The 23,761-nt window shown below is 34.0% G+C and overlaps 1 protein-coding gene across 1 annotated transcript in view; it reads right to left on the bottom strand.

Moving 5' to 3' along the window:
* Positions 1-23,761, bottom strand: part of LOC148840564 (multiple PDZ domain protein) — a 62,049-nt gene that overhangs the window by 15,386 nt on the left and 22,902 nt on the right. Inside the window, exons 18-37 of the mRNA XM_088915251.1 lie at positions 23,140-23,256; positions 22,591-22,752; positions 20,782-21,195; positions 18,805-18,919; positions 15,501-15,699; positions 14,110-14,151; positions 11,855-11,947; positions 10,872-10,967; positions 10,425-10,602; positions 9,376-9,486; positions 8,033-8,116; positions 7,144-7,242; positions 6,018-6,095; positions 5,767-5,838; positions 3,787-3,970; positions 3,137-3,333; positions 2,305-2,396; positions 1,471-1,588; positions 1,020-1,097; positions 337-429 (exon numbers count right to left, since the gene is read on the bottom strand). Of these exons, the coding sequence (XP_088771377.1) occupies positions 337-429; positions 1,020-1,097; positions 1,471-1,588; positions 2,305-2,396; positions 3,137-3,333; positions 3,787-3,970; positions 5,767-5,838; positions 6,018-6,095; positions 7,144-7,242; positions 8,033-8,116; positions 9,376-9,486; positions 10,425-10,602; positions 10,872-10,967; positions 11,855-11,947; positions 14,110-14,151; positions 15,501-15,699; positions 18,805-18,919; positions 20,782-21,195; positions 22,591-22,752; positions 23,140-23,256 (2,622 nt within the window). The remainder of the gene's footprint in view (positions 1-336; positions 430-1,019; positions 1,098-1,470; positions 1,589-2,304; positions 2,397-3,136; positions 3,334-3,786; positions 3,971-5,766; positions 5,839-6,017; positions 6,096-7,143; positions 7,243-8,032; positions 8,117-9,375; positions 9,487-10,424; positions 10,603-10,871; positions 10,968-11,854; positions 11,948-14,109; positions 14,152-15,500; positions 15,700-18,804; positions 18,920-20,781; positions 21,196-22,590; positions 22,753-23,139; positions 23,257-23,761) is intronic.

The raw sequence follows: 23,761 nt of genomic DNA on the forward strand, positions 1-23,761 counted from the left end.
ATCAGGTTAAAATCCCGATTTACTTTTTGCCTTTGCAATCCATGGAATCAGTTTGCAGAAACAAGACAAACTGGCAATTCAACAAGGAAAAGAGCTTATTAACACTTTCACATGGAATTGGTGTTTTTAAATAAGTTTAGTAATTCCACATACAGAAAGGGCATTGTTTTATATTTCCTGCAAGTACTTTATAAAACACTTTATTATACTTTTGTAACACATACTGTATATATATAAAAGGTGAACTGTGGAAAGTTTATTTAAATATATTATGTTAAATACAAATATGTTGTCTTGCAGGCTGTGTGTTTTTTCTCAGAAAGTTATTGCATTTACCTTTCCTGCTGCCCCATTTTCAGTTAAACTCTTTATCACCACACCTCCACTTGTATCCTCCTCACTGATGGCAATTCCCAAACCTCCTTGATCCTGTGTTTTTTATATAATGGAAGAGAAGTATATAAGTGTTAGCAGGGAAAAAATACATTACAGCAGCATGATGCTGACAACTGAATAATAAGACTACAGCTATGAGAAACTGCTTTTGCAGAATTACCATCAATGTGGTTATCAATAAATTTCATGAAGTTATTCTATTTCAAATACATACAATTAAAAATCATGGTTTGTTCCTTTGTTAGATGAGGTAAAGCCTCACCCACAGACAGAACTTCACTTCAAAATTAGTTTATCAAGCAGAAACATTTCAAAATAATATTTTGCTCATGCATGCCTTTCTGGATGAGGAAAAATTATGTAAGTTTGCCTGTTTTTACATAAAACAAATATAAACCAAGATTCTGCTGTATCATAACACAGATTTATGGGAAGTGGAATGTGAATGCTGTCCAGCAATCTGCTATTGAATGTTACTTTGTGTTACCATACATTAAAGACTTAAAAATATAGTTGACAAACATGCATCATGTTTTAACCAAGAGTGTAGTGCACACTCAAGATGCCACAAACAACAAAAATGTTAAGAGTTGAAATCTTCAATTCAGGCATGCAAAACTTACCTTAGGCAGGATGATGTGCTGGATATTTTTGAATAAATCAAAATCTATCGCTGATGGTGATACAGCACACATGTCCAGCTGAACAAAACAAACATCATTGTTTTCCAAGTGAACAGTGCCACTGCACAGTAATGGCTAATCATTTATACTATGTTTTTATTAATTAAAAATACATTTAGTTATAATATGTGAAGTCTCTTTAGGCCTCTTGACCATCTGGCCTATTCTGTAATAGCACGACCACTGTTGAAACTCTAGGGTGCCACAGAATTGCCATTTACAAACGCTCAGGGTGTCTATATTTTGAGCATTAAAGATATACAGGCATCTCTCTACAGTCTAATTAAACATCTCATCCTTCTTGCTAGGATTATTTGCCTTACATAGTAAATTAGGTACAGCTGTCCAACAGAAAGGTTAAAAAAACTGCCCCCCCAAATATGAACGTTACCTCGGTCTGTGATTCTAACATGTCTCCACATTCTTTCACTGGGCCTGCAGCCATCTGATTCAGGGCATCGGTGTTCCTGTTTTGGCATTCGAATGTCAGAAACCCAACAGCACTGTATCTTGAAAGCAGTTCGATAATTATCAGGTAATCAAATAAAGGAAAGGTTGCATTAAGGTTTGGTACACATGCCTGTGTACTTTGTGGTACGGTAACTTTGATGTCATTTAATGCCCATGAAAAAAATCAGTTAAAAAATACAGCTGCAAATTTGCAAGATCGACTTTGGTGTGGTGTGATGTACAATGTGCAGAGGAATAATTTATCGGGGATCCTGCTCCATAAACCATAATGAAATAGATTGAATTTTAAAGTCTCGTTTATTAAATATAATCTGTAACTCTCGTTTCACTTCATTAGAATTGGCAGGCTAATACAGACAACAATTCTATATAGTTAGTAAAAGTAAGGTGATTTGAAAGCATTTCTAGTAAAAAAAAAACATTACCAGCAATTTGTATTTAAATTACACAATGTACTATAATGTCTCTAAAAGGTTAAATTTCTTTAAGAATAATAATAACCGGATTAGAAGGCTATATATGATCCATATGTTATGGGAATTTGATTCAAAACAAAATTATGTAGAGGTACATAGATACTGTACACATATTTTTGGCTGATCCTCTTAGAGCTTTATAATGAATTCCAATAGAGCCCTCTACTGGCTAAAAACAAGAACTATAATATAAACCGTAAAATACTTTATACTGTACATCCATTACAAGAAGATATTTAAAATACAATAAATATTTTAAATCTGAAAAGTGTTCTTACCTGATAAAAATTATTTTAACTTTAGAAGGTGCACTTTTGATAATGGACGATGCATTCTGATGGCTACGGCCATACAAAATTTGTCCATTTATCTGTTGATGGAAAAATATTCCTTCATTAGCATCAACAGACAAAAACAAAATCCACATATCAAACTGTACAAAAAACATATACTGTATTATGTAGTAGTGTACATTAGCTAAACTGTCTCATTACATGTCATGCTGAATGTTGCATACTCCATGCATAGTTTATTGTAACACTACATCAGCTTTGGTATAGCTGCTATACTTTGTATTGTTTAGTTTACTGAAATACCAATTGCTATATTTCCTGCAAACCTTTTTGTAATATAAAAATGTTAAAAACTGAATACATATATCTGTCATTTACTCTAACTGGAGTGATTTTTTTGTTAGAGGAACGGGAACAGAAAACACACAATAATCTCAAATCCAAACAGGAATAGAGAAAAGGCAGATCACATCAACTAACAACCAGCTCCATGGCAAAGAAAACACAGCTTACAGTAGGTGCCACAAAGAGACTATGTTTATAGACAAAGAGGAATGTTTCTAGCAAACGTAAACTTGAGAAAAAAACAGATTATGGTTTGGCGTAAGATGCCATATGGGCACTTTCCCAGGAAACATAAAAATATAACTAACACATATCTTATTAAAGTTTATATGGTCTCGTGTACCAGGTTTTTAATGAATTCCAAATATGCAAACACTCTCAAATTCAAATCAGAATGCAGCACAATTCTATGTCATCCACTCTGACCCTATGTTCCCAGCAGGACTCCAGTAAGTCACTGGTTGCCACTGACCTCTAGTAATTCATCTCCAACAAGGATCCGGCCATCTCTTCCAGCTGCTCCGCTCGGATCAATTCCAACTACAAACACACTCATTCTGGAACGGTCCTTGTTGCCAGCCAAGCTGAGCCCCAGTCCTGTCTTTCCTTTCTCCAGCTCAATCATGTGCAGTACACCAGGTAAGCTGCCATAGCGCTGTATGATCTTTTCTGAGGGGAAGATGTCAGGCCTGTCACTAGCGGAAATATGCACTATCCTTGCGCTTGATTCCAATTTAAAATTGCTAAGGTTATCAGGAAACAGTAACTTAGCACAATACTTAGTTACACTGAAAATGTTTAAATGCAGATATCGAAAAAACAATTTGACTATACTTCAACTATGAAGGGAGAGATATAACTTTTTTATAGTTTTCAAAATTTAGATTTTAATAACTGAGATACACAATGACTATTTTTTCTGAATAAAGACATTCACTATTATTATTATTATTATAATAATATATTTTCTTCATTTTAATTTTTTATAACCCCCAAGCAAATTATCCTTCCTCTCTGTGTAAGCAAGGGCTTCCTTAATTCAAGGAAGCGCTATCTAAAACACCCAATGACAAAGACATGACCAAGATCACACATGACTGTTTGTGTTGTCACGGTACTTACTCCAGCTGTAACCAAATTCATCCTCTTCTTCATCTGGAGAGTCCATTGGCAAGGCAAGGTTCTCTGGCTCCATCAGTGTGTCTGTCTCTGTCTCACCAACAGGGGGCACCACTGGGAGTGAACTCGCCAGTGGAACACTTGGAGAAACCTTTCCTGCTTCCAAATCCAATCTGTTTGATGGCACCTGTTGTGTCCATAAAAACAGAAATAAAACACAGGTAATGATGCTTCAATACCAAATTGAATTAAATGGAATGAAATATTTATATTTAAATTTTGCAGACTGAGATACAAACCATGCTGTACATTGGTACTTTATAACTGCTTCCTTTGATGATTTTTAGCAGTTTAAATATGTCTATAATTGCTCATTTCTCTCATTTTATCATATTCAGTACTATCTCATACCACATAAACACATCTGGCTTTGATTAGTATTTTTATTACTACCATCTGTTGAGTTACTGTATTATATTATCAAATTCCACAGGAAATCTTCACAGCAGTCCTGTATACAAAGCAGCTCATGTCTAGGAGATAATCTGAAAAGCCATGCAATAATATCCGGGCAGGGACTGTCACAGTAATAAATAAGACCTATGATTATGAAGTGCTTACTACTGATAATCATGGAAAAGGAAGAATTTTAGTTACTCTTTATTTTTGAAGTTGCGAATCTCATACATTAATGACATGTGACCTACATAAAATTAAAACATAAAATGTACTCTTCTGTTATTCAAGCATATTGTTATGGAACCAGATTTGACTATTGGTTTTTTAAAAACACTTACCTTCAAACTAACTGAAAAGCTGTAATCTGTTTTCCTAACTGAGACACTGTGTATACATACTTAAGTTGTAATTATTATTACAAAAATAATGTCAATTAATGTAAAGAAATTATATATAATAATATATACAGTGATTTATTCTAAAGTGCTCTGGCACACCTTACAAAATATACATTTGTTAGTTATTTTAGTAACCCATTAATCCCACTGGGTAGGGTTGCCAAAACTACTGGACAATTTCAGTAAAATCACCAAGGAACATCATTCATTCCTCCACATTGTCCTGTCCTTAGTACCCTCTTCCTCGTCCTCTACTGACTGTCACAACAACTTGCAGTATTATTACTGTAGTGTGCAGTAACATTTATCTGCATTTATCACCATTATTTTTTATAAAGAATAAAGTAACACTCTCCATTAAGAAGTACAGTATTCAGTATGTGCTTCATACTGGCTGTGTTTTGCAGCCCTTACTTTATCCAGATTCATCCAACCAGCATAGTTGGAAGTCTACACGTATTAAAAGATCGCTTTTCTTTCCACTTTAATTAACAGCACAGCCTGGAATCTTCAATCTTCAATACTAAATTAAATGACCGAGACTTTCACCAGTTTCAGAGTATGGCACAGATCATAATGTGGTTCAGTCACTCCTCTGGAAATTTGTTTTGGTGTTAATATAGTACCAAAACACCAGAACAGAATTTCTGGGGTTAATATAAACTGCATGGTGAATACCCTGTATATAACTTTTCATGTGTGTTTATGGCATAATAAAAGTCAATATTCTGACATGCTGAAATACTGAATAAAAGTAATTATTTTAGTAATTCAAGATGAGGTAAATGATTACGAAAATACAAGTCATCTGGCAGCACAATTGGTGATGGAATATTTTTAACAGTGTGAAATATCTGGACATCACATCAGTGTTTCATTTAAAAGTTTTATTGATATTAATATAATTCCAATAATTCAGATAAATTGTTAATCTAAACGAAATAAAAAGGGAACAAACAGTAGAATCACATGTAGTTATTCAATATCTGAATTATGTATATTTATTCATATACACATTCATTCACATCACACCCAATATATATAATGTATAACATATACTGTACTGGATGTGTGAATAGACATACATGGAAGGTGATGCCACTACAACACACAAAGTCCCACAAACCTTAAATGGAGTAGGAGCAAAGGGGTTAGTTGGGGAGAGGCGAAGGAAAAGTCTACTGTGACTCTCAGATCCCTATAGCAACAGAGAAAATTCAATAACATATAAGATACAGGGCAGCTATCACATTGTTAAGTTGTTGTTTTTTAAATATGTACATCAAATATACATAGAGAGTGCTGTGTATACAGGTATAAAAGAGCTACATAATTATTTTTTTAAATCCTAATGAGGACAGTCTAATCACTACTAACCTTGATTTTTATTTCATGTTTGGCAATTACATTTGACGTTGGGATGGACTTCTCTTCATTTGATTCTGTTGTCAGCGTCTGATGCATGTATTATAAAAAAAATGAAAAATGTAATTCTAAAAAAAAACGACACTTAATAAATAAAAAATATTCAGGACGACTAAATCTGTACTGTAGCTAAAAGGGGCTGGGGATATAAAACTTGAATCTTACTCTAAAGATGTTATTCAAGAAAGTGCAGTGCAGTGAAAAACTGAAAAACTGAAGCAGAAATTCTACAGAAGGGGCAATAAGGTTAGGAGGTTATAAGATAAGACACATCCAAAGCATTATGCACAAAATGTTTGACACTAGTGCAAATACGAGTAGCAGACACCATTTTCCCCATGTGTGTCATTTTTCCACCCACCCATTATTCTAGATTTTCCATTCTTCACAGTCATGTAACATCTTTTTTGTCTGTAAAGCATGTGTTTTTTAACATACAAAGTTAGAAAAAATGAGTCTAAAATACCTCAATTAAAAACAGTCCCCACTAAAATAGTACAGTATAACCTTAAAAAAATAATAAGAAATGTGTAGATAAGTGACATAATCTTAGCAGTGTATGTGTGAGAATGCACAGAAGATGTGCTAGCTAATAAGGAACTGTTTTCCTGAGAAAAGATTTAAGCAAAATGATTGCAAAATGTCTCCTGTTGCATGTTCATTTGAGGTAATTAATAATACAATTTCAGGAACGTTTCCATAGTAATTCAGCAAGCTTTTCCATCAGAACCAACAGCTTTTACCACCAGTGTATAATTTCATTCTACTTAAATTTAACTTAGAAGATTTCATTAGAAATTAGAATTCATTATTCTTTAAATTATTTTTGATTTACCAATAACATAGAATCCTGTGGATCTAAATGAAGAAAACATTGTTTTCCTAACACTTAACACAGGTTCTAATACTTTGTTTTAAGACAAATAGGTATTTTTTTCCTTCCCTGGAAACTAAAGCAGAGTAAATGCTTAATTGCAATGAAGACCATGTTAATATTGGGTTTTAAAGCTCAGAAAATGTATACAAATTAGAAAAAACAAACAGAATCCAGCAAAATTACAAGGACACATAATCTAACCTGGAACAGGGAAGACTGAAAGGAGGCAACAAATGGATTAGTACTGCTGAAGGCTGGCTCAGGGATTGGTTTTGGCAGCAGAAAAGGCAAAGGTGGTTTCTAAAAGCAACACCGGATTAATTATTGACAAATAATACACAACACTGGCTGAAAAAATCCAATTGTCTGTCCAAGCATTTTTTAAGTTTGCTTAAGATCTGTATTATGATTTTAGTCTAGTGATTTCCAAGCAATATGTTTATACTAACAGCAAGTACGGTGTTTAATTATGATGTATTGGGAGTTCACATTTTAAGATGTAATAATTCTGATGCAAAATCTTCCTTTTAGTAAACACCAAATTGTAGTGATGTCAATCACCACTGTTTCTTTTAACTCAATGGCTAACCTTGAATGATTTCACTTTTATGGTGTAAAGCCTGCATGGCATATTTGAGAATTTGCAGTATGACATTACAATAATAACTGAATAAGTAGCCTGGATGTATCATTAACTACTGTACCACAGAACATAATACTCTCATCGATGTGTACACTACTGATTAAGAACATCTGAATTCTGAGGAGAAATTTTAAAGAAAATAATACTAAATAAGTATTTTAGAAGTACATATAGCATTTGGTACCTCTAATTTCTAATTTCTAGAAATTGGATTAGGTTTCAATTTAGAGATAATAAACCATTTGAATGTGAACCCTGCCAGCAATTTGCAATACAAACTTAATATTCCGAGGACAAGTCTAAATTGAATTTATTCAGCCTTTTACATACACACTAACACAGAAGGCTTCCTGCCTGCATGTATGTAAATACTTACGTTACAAGTAATTTTTAACAGAATTATGGGACTATAGTTGAATACAGAATTGCTACAGAAGAAGAGATTACCTTACATAGCTGATGAGGTAAAGGCATTGTAGTAATATGTTTCTCTATTACAGGAGATGATGAAGGACTATAGAAAGAATCAGGCTGGGAGAGGAAAACAATGACATGGTTTACTGGTTAATGTAACTGAACCAATATGTCTGACAATGAAGTTTGTTAATACAGGCACAATGTAAAAAAAAAGCCATGCATATGAAATTTTATCAAAGTGGAAGGAGGAAAAAAATCTATTTAATTAAAAACAAGCAAAAGCTTTTCTAAACATATTCATAATTTTATGATACTATCTAATTATTGGATTATTATTATTATTATAGTATGTCCATTTTTAGAGGTCAGTAAGCTCACATCTTTAAAAAAATCAAAATTCACTTATTTATGCAAAGTCTAATGCATCACTGCCTAACCTTTGAAAAGTATGTCAGAAAAAAATCTCATTTGGGTTGCAATGTAGTTCACTCACTCATTTTAAATAATAATTTAATTCACCCAATTCCATTTTCTGAATAGTAGTTATTCTAGGTTTTTCTGATTATGAATATCAAGGATTGGCAATCCTTGTGAGCACTTAAATGATATATATATAGGTATATCTTGATTTATCAGTTCTTAAAAATTGATTCTTGCTTCAGGAAAAATTAATTCTCACTCAATCAATTCTTAACTTGATCTAAGAAATAAAATATGAAACTGTACCTTTCACTAAATAAAACAGCACAGCAATTTTTAGTTTACAGACAAGTGTCTGGTCTTTATGGTCAGTGCTATATATTATTATTAAGGGTTCAGTCATTGTGTATAACAGTTAATACACATTATAAATTCTGCATATATCCACACAAAACTAAAATACTAAAATATAAACTACAACTTATTTTTCTTAAATGTATTAGTTTGAGGGTGGGACAATTGACACTAAGCCTACTGAATGAATCACTGCTCAAAATAAACACTGAAAGATCAAAGAATAAATGACACGGGCATTTTGTTATTTTAATACTGTCACACAATATCCTCTAGTACATCTAATACAGTTGTGGAAAAATCTGACTTGATTAACCATTTTTCTACTATTATAAATACCACTATAGCTGTGAAACACAGAACAAAGAATGTGTCACATCTACAAGTAAGCTCAAATATAGGTATGGAATTACAAGAAATGATAGTATTGTCTATGAATAACAGGTTTCTTACAATGAATCAAGTCCTATCGAAATTATTAGAAGCAATTAGGGTTGCTTCATTTTGATGATTTCCCTTCAATACATCAATACTTTGACACCAGCAAAGCCAATCTGATAATCTAACATTTTTAATTATCTTTGAACTCTGAGACTCACTCTGGGTCTGTGCACGATGCTCTGCACCATAAACACCACAGGATTTCCTGCCTTACGGATGGCCTCGACTGCCTGTTCATGACTGGCATCCCTCAGATCGATTCCATCCACCTGGAAAACAAAGATAAAAACAAAATGCAGACTTTCCCTGCTTCTGGTGGTAGGTGGTAGCCTTATCTGGTGAACTTCCGAAAGTGAAAGGGAATGCTCGTGTAAGGTTTTTGCAACACTGTAATGCAGGTCCTCTGTTTTCCCACAATTTAATACATGTAGCCTAATGAACATTTTAAACTTTTCTTTAAGTAAGTGACAAACACTAAACAACCTCATGGAACGAACTTCCACTTTTTCCAGGGGGAGTTATTCCCCTCAAGCTATGTTTTAATCACATATCTTCAATTTCTGTGTTTCTTCAAGTCTGAAAACCAAAGTTATACATTTAGTCAATAATTAGCTTTTACGGTTAGACTGGAAGGTGAAATAAAACTTTTTCAGGCTGAACAAGACACTAAGTTATTCATGACCTCCGTCCACTTGCTAACTGCGTCAGCCACTTCCGGGCTGCAGCAAGCTATGGGCACAAGGCACGACACACCCTGGACAGGATGTCCATTGCAAGGCTCATGCAGATGCAAACACAATCACGCGCACACTCACACTAGGTCCTGTTTTCACAGAAGCCATTTAACCTGTCAATATGTCTTTGGGCTGTAGAAAGAAACTGGAGCACCTGACAAAAACCCATGTGAACACAGGGAGATTATACAAACTCAAATAGCACACTGGATCTGGAATTGAACTCAGAGCCCCAGCATGTAAGTGCAAAAAGGTACCTTTGCTACTGAATAATCTCCCATTGCAACCATTTTTTCTATTTTTTTTAGTTTGACATATAAAGAGGAAACCAAAGAATACAATAGGGACCAAGTGTAGTACTCTAACTGATTCTATTCAAAGCAAGACAAGCATACTCACACAGAACTGAATGTTTCTGGGTCAGTGCCATAGACAGGAAAGCAATAGTTTTTTTTGTCAATTAATCTGGGTACCTCTACGATTCTGTCTCCTGTCTTCAGTGTTCCATTTCTCCCTGCAGGGCTGTCCTCTAGGATGTGCTTGATGAAGATTCCTCTCATCACCTCCCCATTGTTTAGCCGGCTCCCCATTCCTCTTCCCCCCACAATACTGATACCCAGGGATTTACCAGCCTCTCGAAACAGCTCCACTCTTAAGGAAAAAAAAAAACCACGATCAATCTTTTCAATTTATCTTTATCATAAATAACAGTTCAGATTGCCAAAGCCTTTTCTCACAATTCTCAGAGATTTAGTTATATTTTTTAATATGGTAATCTAGAAAGTGAAAAGAAATGCACAGGTTTGGTAGGTTTATACGGGTTTATACTGGCAGTATCTAAAAACTAAAGCCCTATTTGTCAATGGGGTTAGTACTTGTCACTGCAGGCAGCTTTGTATAAAAAAATGTAGAATATTTACTTCCTTGGCTGGTTCCAGTTGCTGTAAGCAGAACTCTGCATTTCACTTTCCTCTCCTTCTCCATCTTCCCGCTCAGGAAGTTCACCAGTTTCCCCACTAAACCCAAACAAAAACAAACAAAAATGTCAGTCATAACTCTCACCTGCATCCAAGAACACCTTCAATAACCTTCATACAGATATTTGACCTAGCTTCCTTTTGCTTATTAAATTACTCTCCAAAGTTGCATATAGCTACCAGAGACAAACAGTAACCATGACTGATATAAATCCAACATCAAATGGCAAAAGTGCCTCAGCTTTGTGGTTGGGCAGAAACCCACAGAGATCTTATTCGCCACAAGCCATTCAGCCACAATTCTATTGGAATTCAGGAGACTGCACTTTGAATTGCATTTCATTCTGATCTCCACTTTCTGCTCGAGCAAACCAAATGGAAAAATGTAGCTTGATTAACAGATTCAGAGAACTGTTGTGAAGTATTATCGGTCAACGTGATAGGAAGTGTTTTTAGTGTTTCTTTTCTGTGTTGTCTCTCGCATTGTCAGTAACAAGCTCTTTTTAAATTTACTTTACAGTACTTTACTTGGCATGGGGGCGCAGTGATCAGCATTGCTGCCTTTTAGCACTGGGGCCCTGGTTTCAATTCCAGACCAGGGGTCCTCCAGGTGCTCCGCTTTCCTCCCACAGTCAAAAAGACATAGTGGTAGGTTAATTGGCTTCTGGTTAAATTGGCCCTGGTGTATTTGTGTCTGGGTGTCTGCCCTGCAATGGACTGCTGTACCTTGCTGTGCCTGTTGCTTGCCAGTTAGGCAAAGAGAAAAAATATATAACATGAAAATATTGAAAATAATATAGAGTCATTCTTCACTCTCTTTAGGAAATAATATCAAGAAATGGAGCATTCAGTGAAAACTGGCTTTCCTCTGCAACTACTGACAGGCTTCGCCAAAAATGTCATTAAAATCTGAATTCCTTTTTTACCATGTAGAAGGCGCTCCAGAGGTAATTTCATCCTTCAGGTGAACCAGGCTGATTCTGTATTCCTCTAAATACTCTGCAGGAACATAGGTGATACTGGAACAAAAAAGTAAGTAGGACTAAGCCAGTTTACTTTTCAAAAATGTACCCAAACCAATGGAATTATAGTTATACTTACCAGCATATAGAGAAAATCCAAACCATTAGATCTGTCATGATCACTGCGATTATATACAGTATATGAGAATTTCAAGATTTATTTTTGTTCTTTTGATCATTGTAATATTACCATGACATTCAAAATACAATGTAATTAAATTAAGAAGGCTAATTAGAATTGGTATAAAATTAAAGATTCTTAAGCTCAAAATAACAATTACTGCATGTAGTGTGGGACTTACGAGTTTGTGTAAAGCTTCAGAAATAGACCAAGAAAGATTGAACCATCGCAAAATGGTAGGATACTCTATGTTTTATGACAACAAAGATTCAAATGATTTAAAATCTATCTTTTATTTTGATCATCAAACTCTTTGCCTAAAAACAATATTGTGAAATATTCTTCAATGTTTGCAAATAATTAAAAACTCTGAATACAAAAAAAAACACCTGACATGTCAGTCAAACAGTTTTTTTCAGGAAGACAACTGTGCCTATAATTATTCATTTGGCTAATGCTTTTATCCAAAGTAACCTTCTTACCTATTTTTTCTGGAGCAAATGCGGGTGAAGTACTTTAATCAAGGGTGCCAGAGCCCACCCATCCTTTTTGGAACTTGGCCCCACATTCCTCAAATCAGGAATTGAGAAGCCTAAGCACTATTCTACACTGTCCCCAAGATTAGTGCTTTCTGATGTGTTTGATTGGAAAGGTCGCCCAAGAAGAACAGCACCTCTTTGTTGAAGAATCGAACCGAAGTAAAATTCTTTATAGATCAATTGCATAACATTATTAAAACAGAGTTGTACCTTTACATTTATGCTTGATAATTTAATTTATTCAATTTATGTTTATGATATCCTGTGGAATTTTTTCATCCTATTTGATGCATTATATAGAGATAAAGTATGATAATATGAAATTGTTACCATATAAAAAAGAAGGTCATTTTCTTATTTAATAAAATGTGATTTGGCTAGGTACTGGAGGTGACCATGCATAGATAACATAATATCAACCCAATGGCAACCAACTTCCCAGCAGTCTTATAAAAGTGCAGGGGCATCTCATAACATAGTAAGCATATATATACATTTTGATGTAGAAAATGACAGATCTAATGGAAGAGGAACCAAAGCATATCCAAAAATATTTGAATATTACTGCATGCAGATATTGGTAAAGACAACACTTATGTACCTGCTTCACATATTAACAAATACTTGCAAGACTTTATATGCACAACAGATCAACAAATAAATTAGTGAGTCATGGATGGGATGTGCCAGACATGTACTGTGTGTTAATTTTATCATCACAGAAACAGAACCTTTGAACCCTTCCCACACGAAAAAAAATAAATTAAACAATGTTAATCAAAATGAGAGGAACTGTGGTTAGTGTAATACAAACGCCAGAGAGGAGATTTATCCAGATACACAGTTATTAATAACACTCTACAGTGACTTGGTGCCCTAGATGTAGTTTAGATCTGTGAAGAGGGGTTGAATAGGAACAGACTTGGATGTATTCAGCCAGAGCTGTTAATGGTAGGCTAAATTAAAAAAAATAAAGCAATTTCTCTTCAAAGATGTGAGTTTCTGAATACTATATTTTATTCCACTTTAGAACAACTGTCCTCAATTATGATTGCTTCTGGTTTAAAATGTCCTAATTTTCCTAGGAATTGAATATTCAAATAAAGCTTTACAAAAAGGCAGAAAGGTGCAGTTACTCAAGCAATTCTACTTTATATCGCCATTCTCCCATATCCTAAATTACAAAATACACCAAATTCGTGTAAAATATGTATTTAAAATTGTGGCTTCTAAGAATCCTTAAAATTGTTACTATTGATGAAAATCCAGATCAATCTGGATCAAAGTCTCATCAAAAGATTGTCTCATTTTAGTGGTGCACAATCAGGGACATGCACTGTATTGCTGTGTTGTTTTCCTTTAATTAAAAGTCATCTGGATAAAACCCCCTGCAACCTGAAACAGAATTACTAAACACATGCCTTGATGTACAAAACAGATTAGATAATATGTGTTCCTTTTAAAAACACACCACTCGTTTTTGAATTACCAATACTCACACATAAAAGGGAGACTGATCGTCAGCTGGTGCACAAGAAGATCTAGAATGCGAAAAGCATATGACGCAGCATCTTTTACACCTGTGCTAATAAAGGCTCTTAAGTGTGGCGGCACTAGTCAATTGAAAGCAGACATTACCCTCATATGTTGTCATTCAGAATTTCTGAAGAGGTTCTGAAGAGCAGAAGAACACTAGTGATTTTTTAAAGTATTATATATTTAGCATTGCACAACCCTGTGACAATTTTATCTCCGTGTATTGAAAGCTGTCTTGTATATTCCTTAGGAGTACACTCAAATAGATTTTGAAATATTGCACATAATTCATTTTCTGAGGTAGTTCTTTTTCAGTGTCGTGGGGGAGCTGGAGCCTATCCCAGCAAGCAATGGGCGCAAGTCAGGGTACACCCTGGCTCACAGCAGTCCATTGCAGGGCAGACACACAAACACAAACAAATATATCCACCCACTTACACCTATGGTCAGTTTGCTCAGAAGCTATGTTTTTGGACTATGGAAGGAAACAGGAGCACCCGGAGAAAACCCACATGACATGGGGAGAACAAACTGTACAACCTCCTTGCAGATAGCACCCCAGGTCCGGAATCGAACCCAGGACTCCATGCTGCAAGGCAGTAAAAGTATCCAGTAATTTGAAATTAAAGAACTGCTTTTATGATTTGCTAAGAATGAAGGGGAATCTTCATTGTCAGAAAAGTATTATATGTCAATTTTCAAAAGTGTTTATGAGGCAACCAAAGCTCCAGACTAGCACTAATCTTAATTCCTGAATATATCTGTTATAATGTAATCCAAAATAATGAAAAGCGTGTGCAGTAATTTTATTAAATCTAGTTAGGGTTATATTTGGCTTGTATATGAGTAGCAGTCCTAAAATTAATATTGTGCTAAAAATAATTGAATCTCATATGGTTTTAGCATAACCAAATATATTCAGATATTTTCCATGTATCATATTTCTCACCTATAATGAAAACTATACTATTTTGTAAAATTAAAACACATTAAAGGTTATGTCCAGATAATCAATCTCTTTTGAATTATTTCATTTTTGTAATGCAGGCTGAATCCCTCTTCTGGCAAAAAAACAAGTCACAAACGTGGGTCATTCTTTGTTCCTATTACAGTTACATACATACTGTACATTTAGCAAAAAATTAAAAATGGAAAATTGAACCTCTGTATAAAACTTTCACAAATATTAAAGTGTATTTATGTGAAGTACACATAAAATGATAGATGATGTAACAGGTCACAACTCACTTCTACTCTTGATAGTTTTTTTTTGCTTGATGTCTTCTGGATGTTCTTTGTCATTAATGCTCTTTTAGGTTAGATTCAAAACTTAGAATACTTGCCCATTCCTTACCTTATGTCAGGCCCAATGAGGGAGTGTCTTCTCAGCATGGCACGAGCCTGTGCATTGGTTAGATTAGTGGTAGGTTCTCCATTGATAGCTAAGATACAGTCTCCTACAGCAAGCCGCCCATCTCGACTGATGGATCCACCATGAATGATACTGCGAATAATCATCCCTGAGCCATCCTTAACAGCACTCACAGTCATCCCTGTCAAATACATATGTTTTCAGATAACATCGAAACACCAGGCAAGAATAGTTGCTATTGCTATGATTGGCCATGCAACCCTTGGTTCAAGATTAAACCATTTTCTTTTTTTTGGGGGGGAGGATAACATTTTATTTAAATGTTATTGAAATTACAATACATTCAAAGTGCATGATTAAAATACAATTGAAATTGTAAACCAAAATAAATTAGGCTGTAGTACAATCAATAAGAAAATAATTATATTTTCTTTTTAAGCATGGAAGAAAGGAATTAAGGTAATACTTTTTATATTTTCACCAAATTACCAAAACACTACGATAAAATCAGTAGGAAGCACTGAAATACTTTATGCCAGAAAACTATATAAACATTAAAGCTAGAGAAAACCTGAGCTTCTGTTTTTAAAACATTGCCTAAAGTTGTGTTTACTACACTTTTTCTTACATCTTGCATTTTGTCATTCACAAGACAGAAAAAAAAGTATTATTATATCTTTTCTTGCTATAACGTATTTGGAAGAGACTCTGAAAACACTCCTGAAATATAATTACAAAAGTAGTGTTTCCTTTAAAGTACATTTTTGCATAGTGCTGTGCTATAATCATTATAGTGCAGTAGAACAGTACAGCATTGTATTCATGGGACATAAAATGAAAATATGACAAAATGTAACATGAAAAAAACAAGTTACAAACTTGGAACATGTGTTTGTTCAAATTACAATTACATACATACTGTACATACATTAGACTATGCTGCTCTTTAACAGTTCCAAAGAATACACACTGGATGATGTTGGCAAACTATGTACGCCCCACTGAGTGTATGTGTATACTTTGTTTATATAAACTTTAAAAAAAAAGAGTCCAGTTTATTAACCATATTAATGCCACAACAAAACATTTCGTAACTGATTAGTGCAATATACACATTCTGCCACTTGTCTATGTTTCTTGCGTGACGTATATGCATTGTGATCTAGATTATGTAAACATAGGAAAAGATAATGACCTTCTAAGAGGTCAAATTAATTAGTAGTAAAAGAAAATAAATTCCTCTTTGGCCTGGTCTAATTACTTTGTGCAGTGATTTTACGTATTTTCTTACACATTTAGCTGTAACATTAACGCAATTAAATTGAATAAACGAAACTTCTGTGCCAGCGGAAATGGTAGGTCCCATTAACTTCACACAGAGAAATGGAATGTCTGGAGACTGGTATTCAGAGGGCTGTATTGGATTTAATCAACACTTTATTAAAATCATGGCAAGGACTTCAGTGAATAAAAAAAGTCTTAATCAAATGGTCTCACTGAAATTCCAAACTCAAACATTTTTTATCTTATAAATACTTACAAAATAGATTTCATAAGCTTCCACAAACTAACTAAAACATCTGTCTTTGGCTAATTAAATGTGATGATATCCCATATTTACATGTTATAACATTCAATCTCAGGGATCCTTTTATTGCACTCAAAGTTCCAAGAGATGTACATTTGGCAAAGCTGCCTGTCTCACCATTCTAAAGTGATGGGTCTGCTTACCAAAGTTGGAACAGTTAACAGATTATGTTTAAAAATACCAAACTTGAAATTCCTCCAAACAACATTTTAAAATCTTTAGTTTTAAAGAAGGGTACATTTATAAAGACTACATCTTTTTTTATTTTATGCAAAATCCCAAACCATTTAAATTATTGAGCTGTACTGTCGCTATTGAAAACATTTTTTCAAATATTCCCCCTTTCACATTCATTACTAAGGGTTAAGGCCTTAATTTTATCAAACACTACCATTTAAGGGAAATCTGTTTATTATAGACAATGATGTTTGATTAAAATATTCCATCCATCTTCAAAAGCAGCTTTATCATCAGTCACAGTATTTATCATAATCAAAACTGCAATGTGTTATTTTAATTCAAAAGTCATAATTCTTATTTTTGGGAAATTTGTATTAAATCCTTTCCCTGTTAAATTACACAGCTACCTCAAAACTGTTCCAAGCTTTGAAGTCAGGCCCAAATAATAAATAAACGCATTACAGCATTTTATGGTAATACACAACCATATAGTACAATTTAGTATGCTACTCTAGTTATAATGACATTCAGAAATGGGATCTACTCTCAGAATTATTCATGAAACCACCTGAATTTATCAGCCAGATTCTGTTGAATCACCACCATGTTAGAGCATTCCAGCTCTACCTTTGAACTGAGGATGGTCATATTTTCTTGTTCACTTTCAGATATTTATAGTATGCACAAATAAATTCTTGAAAAGTCACAGTTCTGTTTTTTTCACACTGAACTTTTTTCCATGACATTCAGAATAGATTCAACTTAAACCTAAAATATCAAATGTGTACTGTAGGTGGGCTTACTATTTGTTAGGCAAGATCTGTTATATACTGTATATATATATGTGTGTTATACAGTATATGGCTTCAATGGTTTGGTTCCTGATTAAAATGTATAATCATGAAATTGGAAACAATATTTCCATCTTTTTCTGTACTTTCTTTGAAGTGATATAATTTTCAGCTATAAGACTGCAAAATCTGTGTGATGTCAAATTCACCATAAATAGTGTTTACCTACAACAGTTTATTTACTCCTTTATATTGCAGAATTCAGTAAAAATGTTTTACTGTTTTGAGAATAGAACCCATTTTTGCACCTTTCCCAATAACAGCAGGTACAGCATGTATTTACAAAATTGACTGTACATTAATGCAATGCTTACTTCCCAACATACTACAAGTGAATAAAATACTACAATTCACAATTGTTAATTTTTATGAATATGTCCATTAATTTAAAATCAATTTAAATGTCTCAGTCTATTACTACAGAACACATACATATATATGTTTACCATTGTAGTGTATTGCTGAAAATCCCACAGAACAACAAGATATTACCACTGAAGATCAAAGCTCTTAGAATAAATTACCTATTTTGTAAGGAAAGGACTCAGAAATAAAACTCTTAGAAAATATAAATATATCTATAGGTCCTCAGCACTACTAAACATACCCATGCATATTATATACATACACAATGAAAAAATAATAATAAAAAAGACAGATAACATACCAAGACTAGAGTTGCCCTTGACAACAGTAATTGTCCTCTCAAAACTGCTTCCAGATGAGAACATTTCATTATCTATGTTCTCTACAAGGCCTTGATCCTCCGTATCTTCATTTCTCTAAACAGAAGTTACAGTATACAACATATTACAGCTGTGTAAGTTTAATTGTAAATATTTTTTTCACAAAGATGAACTTAATAAAATATTGATCTTATATATTACTAGCAGGAAAGAAGGTCATAGGGAAGGTCAAAGGTTTGGAGAGGTTTGGGACTCATTCAATCTCTCCCATCATTGTTTTAAATGCAAACTGTCAGAATACAACCACACATTTCAAAGTTTCGATAGCTAAAATTATATATATTACACATAATAGACTTAAAATCCCAGCATAACTTGTGTAATTCCCTTTGGCCTATAAACATATTAATTTCAACATTGCCTCCCTGTTACATAAAATCATATTTTTCAAATAAAGCACATCTTTTAGACCAACCAAGGAAATCAACCATTTGCAAATATGAAATCAATAAAAGCTTTCATTCAAAAGTTTAAATTCATATGACCTCTATACCTGATAAGACCTAAAAATATGTAGTATATATTTATGATGCTAGTATCAAATAAAATTAGACAGTTTTAAAATATCACCAAATTCGAGATGCCTATTCCACTGCACAGGAGCACATAAATTCTATAACACAATTATCTTAAAAATGGACTAAATGTAATGGAACAAATAGTTTTGTCTTAGAAATGTAAAAAAATCAAAAATGAGAAGAGAAATATTCTGAAATACAGATTCAATTCAATTTTAATAATATAAACCAACATCTTTTCAGATGACACTATTTATTTTGTCAAGAAAAAGGTGTATTCCATGCTGAAAAGAGAAGAAAAGAAACACAGCGTTTCAGGTGTGGAGCCTTCTTCGGGTGTGTCATGATTTGGGTGGGTCACACCCGAAGAAGGCTCCACAGCCAAAATGTTGTTTCCTTTCTTCTCTTTTCAGCATGGAATAAACCTTTACTTGTTCCTTTGCAGCCTACGCATGCTGACACGGCTACCTACGTGAACTATCTTCTCAAAAGTTTGCTTTTGTCATTGATTCAATCTGATGTATTTTCTACATTTTTCTGAAAATAAGTATTGCAACAAAAGTAAAAGGACCTTGAATATAAGAATACTTGCTGCTTTTAAAAGAAAATTAACGTTTTAATTAGGTTTGCCTAATTAAAGGTGAACTGTATTTTGGAAACGTACTGTAAATAACTTGGAATTTGTTCTGTAATTGTACCCTGTAAGACTCACTACCTTTTATATACTGGAAACCCCACAATGTCTACATCGCCTAGCTCAGAATGCAACATAGCAACCTACAGTATTATGAGCCCTATCCCCTTTTTTCACCCTGTAAAATACAGACTGGCAGTGCCCATAAAGGCCCTGCCAGCTACATTGAATAGTCAAAAACAAAACAGGTAGCTAACCTGTTGACTACTGTGATGAAAGCATGTTAGACAGATTTTAGTCCAGCTCAGAACTGAGCACTTTAGCACCACAGTCAATACATTAGTGCCTTCACTAATCTGTTTACAGTATGTAGCAGGTTCTCTGAAGTAACCCACTTAGGCCATAGAGTTCCTAGATCATTTATGCACTTTCACAGGCCATATTACACAGTAAGTAACTCACAACCCTTTGATTACCTTTTATTAAGCTCTTGTGCTTAATAAAATATAAAATGGGGTAATAGTGTTTAAGCTATACGATAGGCTTTGTTTGGAAAATCAGATTTTGTTCAGTTTGAACAGCAAATAAACTTCACCACAAACATGTATCCCCAGAAATATGATTTTATCTCATACGAATTGACAATCAAAGGCACTTTTGTATTGTTACGTCTATACATTTTTGTAGTAGAAACTGTATTGTACTTGAAAGCAAAAATATAATATATAAAAACAGCAGATTATTACCTTTACAGGGACAAAACCTTCCTGGTGAGAGGATCTATCATCAGTATCTTCCCTGCCTGGATCTGTGGAAATGCTGCCTTCATGGCAGGGCTTATATTCTGCACAGGCATCAGATGCCTTATCCAGTTCCTTTTCTGTCTCAAAAGACTGTATAGACTTTTTCTCATGATTCAAAGCTGAACATGGCTCTGACTGCACCACCTCTGGCATGACACAATCTGTCTCCATTAGGTTTATGTGCTGCTCAGGAGACAGTGTTTTGTTAGTGGCTCCAAAAGGTAGTGCTGAACTTGTAGCTTTCCAGGGTTGGGAAAGAGTGATTCGTTTCTCTTCAGGGAAAAATGGTTCAGCTTCATCAGCAAATTCTGTCACTGCTGAAAATGAGGGCTTTGCAAAAGCATCTTCATGGGTACTCTATTAGATAAAACAAACCATACTGTACCGCAGGGATATATTAAGTTAGGATTAGTTATCCCTAATTGACAATTAATATCAATCATCAATATTTGTTGAATTACAAATCAGCTGGGAATGACTGTATATGTAATTTATCCAATTTATTTGGAAAATACCAGATAAAAACCACATATGACCAAATTAAATATGTCATGTGAACAAAGCCATGATAATATAATTAAAAACTTTCACATACTTATTAGGTTTGCTTCAAATACACAAATCTAAGATATTGCAAAGGAATTTGAATTATGCAAAAGATGATGTCAAAACTACAGTAACAATACTGTAGTTTTTTGGCATGCTCTTGTAAAACTTAGCTTTTGTATTTATGGAGGATTTTAGCTCATTATTGTAAGCGCTTTAAAATTCTTATATGGATTTCAATATATTTTTATATTTTAACTTGAAAGTTTACCATTTTTATTAAAGTTACTTTAGACTAATTAAATATACAGTACTATGAATATCAGTGATAAAAAACAGCTCCACTTATGCAACTCTTGTTTTTCACTGGCTACAATTTCTGTTTTGCAGGATTTATTACTTTTGTATTTTGCACTGAATATTCATAAATAAATAGGAGAGTTTTCACCATCCTGAAAAACTCTGCTTACATTACAACCATATGTTCTGGGAAGCCAAAGGAAAAATCCTACAGAAAACAAACGAAACTGAATAAAACTAAATGTTTTCTTATGATGTTTTCTTATTTTATTGTAAGATAGAATTAAAAACTTGACAGTAAAGTTCAGACTGATGATCAAGTAGATCTGCCAACCTATGAGTGTGCAGCTATCTCTGTATCCTCTGCTTAATTGTAAACCAAAAACAACAAAAATATTCTTTTGAAAATTTATATATTTTTTGCAGTTTTACTACAGATGAAGCTTAACCAATATATGTGACTTTTTGATTAATTACAAGGACACACATCAAATTCATTCATACTTATTAACATATAGTAACATAACCTGGGAGAGCATCTATTTAATGGGAACAACAGGGATAAGGGGAAGATAAAGGGGACCTCTTAGGGAAGAGAAATGGGATCGTGATTTTTTTATTGATTTAGCTCTTCTGCTTATGTTTTAGTTACAACCTTGAAAGACAAAATTAATTTTGTTGGTCTAAAAAATAGAGCAGAAGCTTTTTCCTATAGAATAATATATGGAGCATTCAAAAGGGATGTCTTTCCACTGAAAAACCTAACTATATGTCTGCTTAGAACAAATCAGACATGATGATTTATTGTAAGCCCCTGATTTTACATCAAAGCCAAGGCAGAATTGCAAAGCTGTTTAATCAGGAACTCTTTAAGTTAGAGAAGCTCAGCAATGACTGAATGATTACCTTGGGCGTAGAGGAGTGCATAGACAGCTGGTAATCCAGATCTACGCTGCATGTGCTGCCATGTAACGCTAACATAGACGCCTGAAAGGTGTCATCTTCTTCCCCTGGGTACTGAGAATCAAACATCTTTTCATCAGTCAAGTCTGCTTCATTAGAGTCAATCTACAAGAAAAGTGACAAATCATTAAAGATAAAGGCATTACACTATTTGTTTAAAGATTTTTCTTCTAAAAAAAAGCAATACTTCAATTGGTGTCCACAACCATCTGTAAGCTACTTTCAATGTACATAAGGTGTCAGACAATCAGCTTTACTCTCAATGAAACTATTTAATCAGGCTTTAGAAGACAGCCTGCTAAACCATGTTACTGTTACCAAATGTCATAACCTAATATTACCCACTTATGAGAGTAAGTGATAAATGTATGAACTGAATTCACTTGGAAGATTTCTTAACATACAGTATGCATACTGGTTGTAATTGATTCCTGAATGGAAGATGGGGTTTTCCGCAGCTTGGTTTGCCAAACCTTGTAAGAAATAACTAACCATTGCTAGCTCTGCATGGAAAACTGCAGAATCAGCCTGCTCCTCGTCTTCAAACTGCTGAGCAGTGTAGAAGATGGAATCATCCTTTGCAGAAGAACAGCCCTCCTCAGGGGTCGGCTGCAGAAACAGTGACGTGAGGGTGAACTATGCAGTAGACATGCAAAGCACACCCCCAGGAACACTGGGGCTACTCCTTCAGAGTCTGACTTCTATTCTTTGAAAGATGTATTATTTGTACTTGACTACTTAGTGCTTCTAAGCAGAGTTAGCATGTTAGTAGTACAAGGTTTGTTAGTAGCGGTTAAATACTAACGCAATGGCACAATCTCAGCGATTGTTTCATTTCTTTTTCATTGACAACAGCCATTCCCTAATACAAGATAAATCAGCAACTGGGTACAAGAAATGCATTCTTCACCAGAGAGGTTCTTTGTATCATGATTTTCCATGTGTGGAGAGCAGAGGGTGATTATTCAACGCAGAATTTCTGAAGTGGAATGTTTCTTAAAATTAGAATACCCATTTACTAATTACTATAATATTCCACATTTGAAATTAAGACATTTTAGTTCTGCATGACTTTAAAGGTAATCTAGGATTCACACTTTAGTTGTTATGTGTC

Source organism: Atractosteus spatula, chromosome 1, assembly GCF_055471065.1.
Source record: "Atractosteus spatula isolate fAtrSpa1 chromosome 1, fAtrSpa1.hap1, whole genome shotgun sequence".
NCBI lineage: Eukaryota > Metazoa > Chordata > Actinopteri > Semionotiformes > Lepisosteidae > Atractosteus > Atractosteus spatula.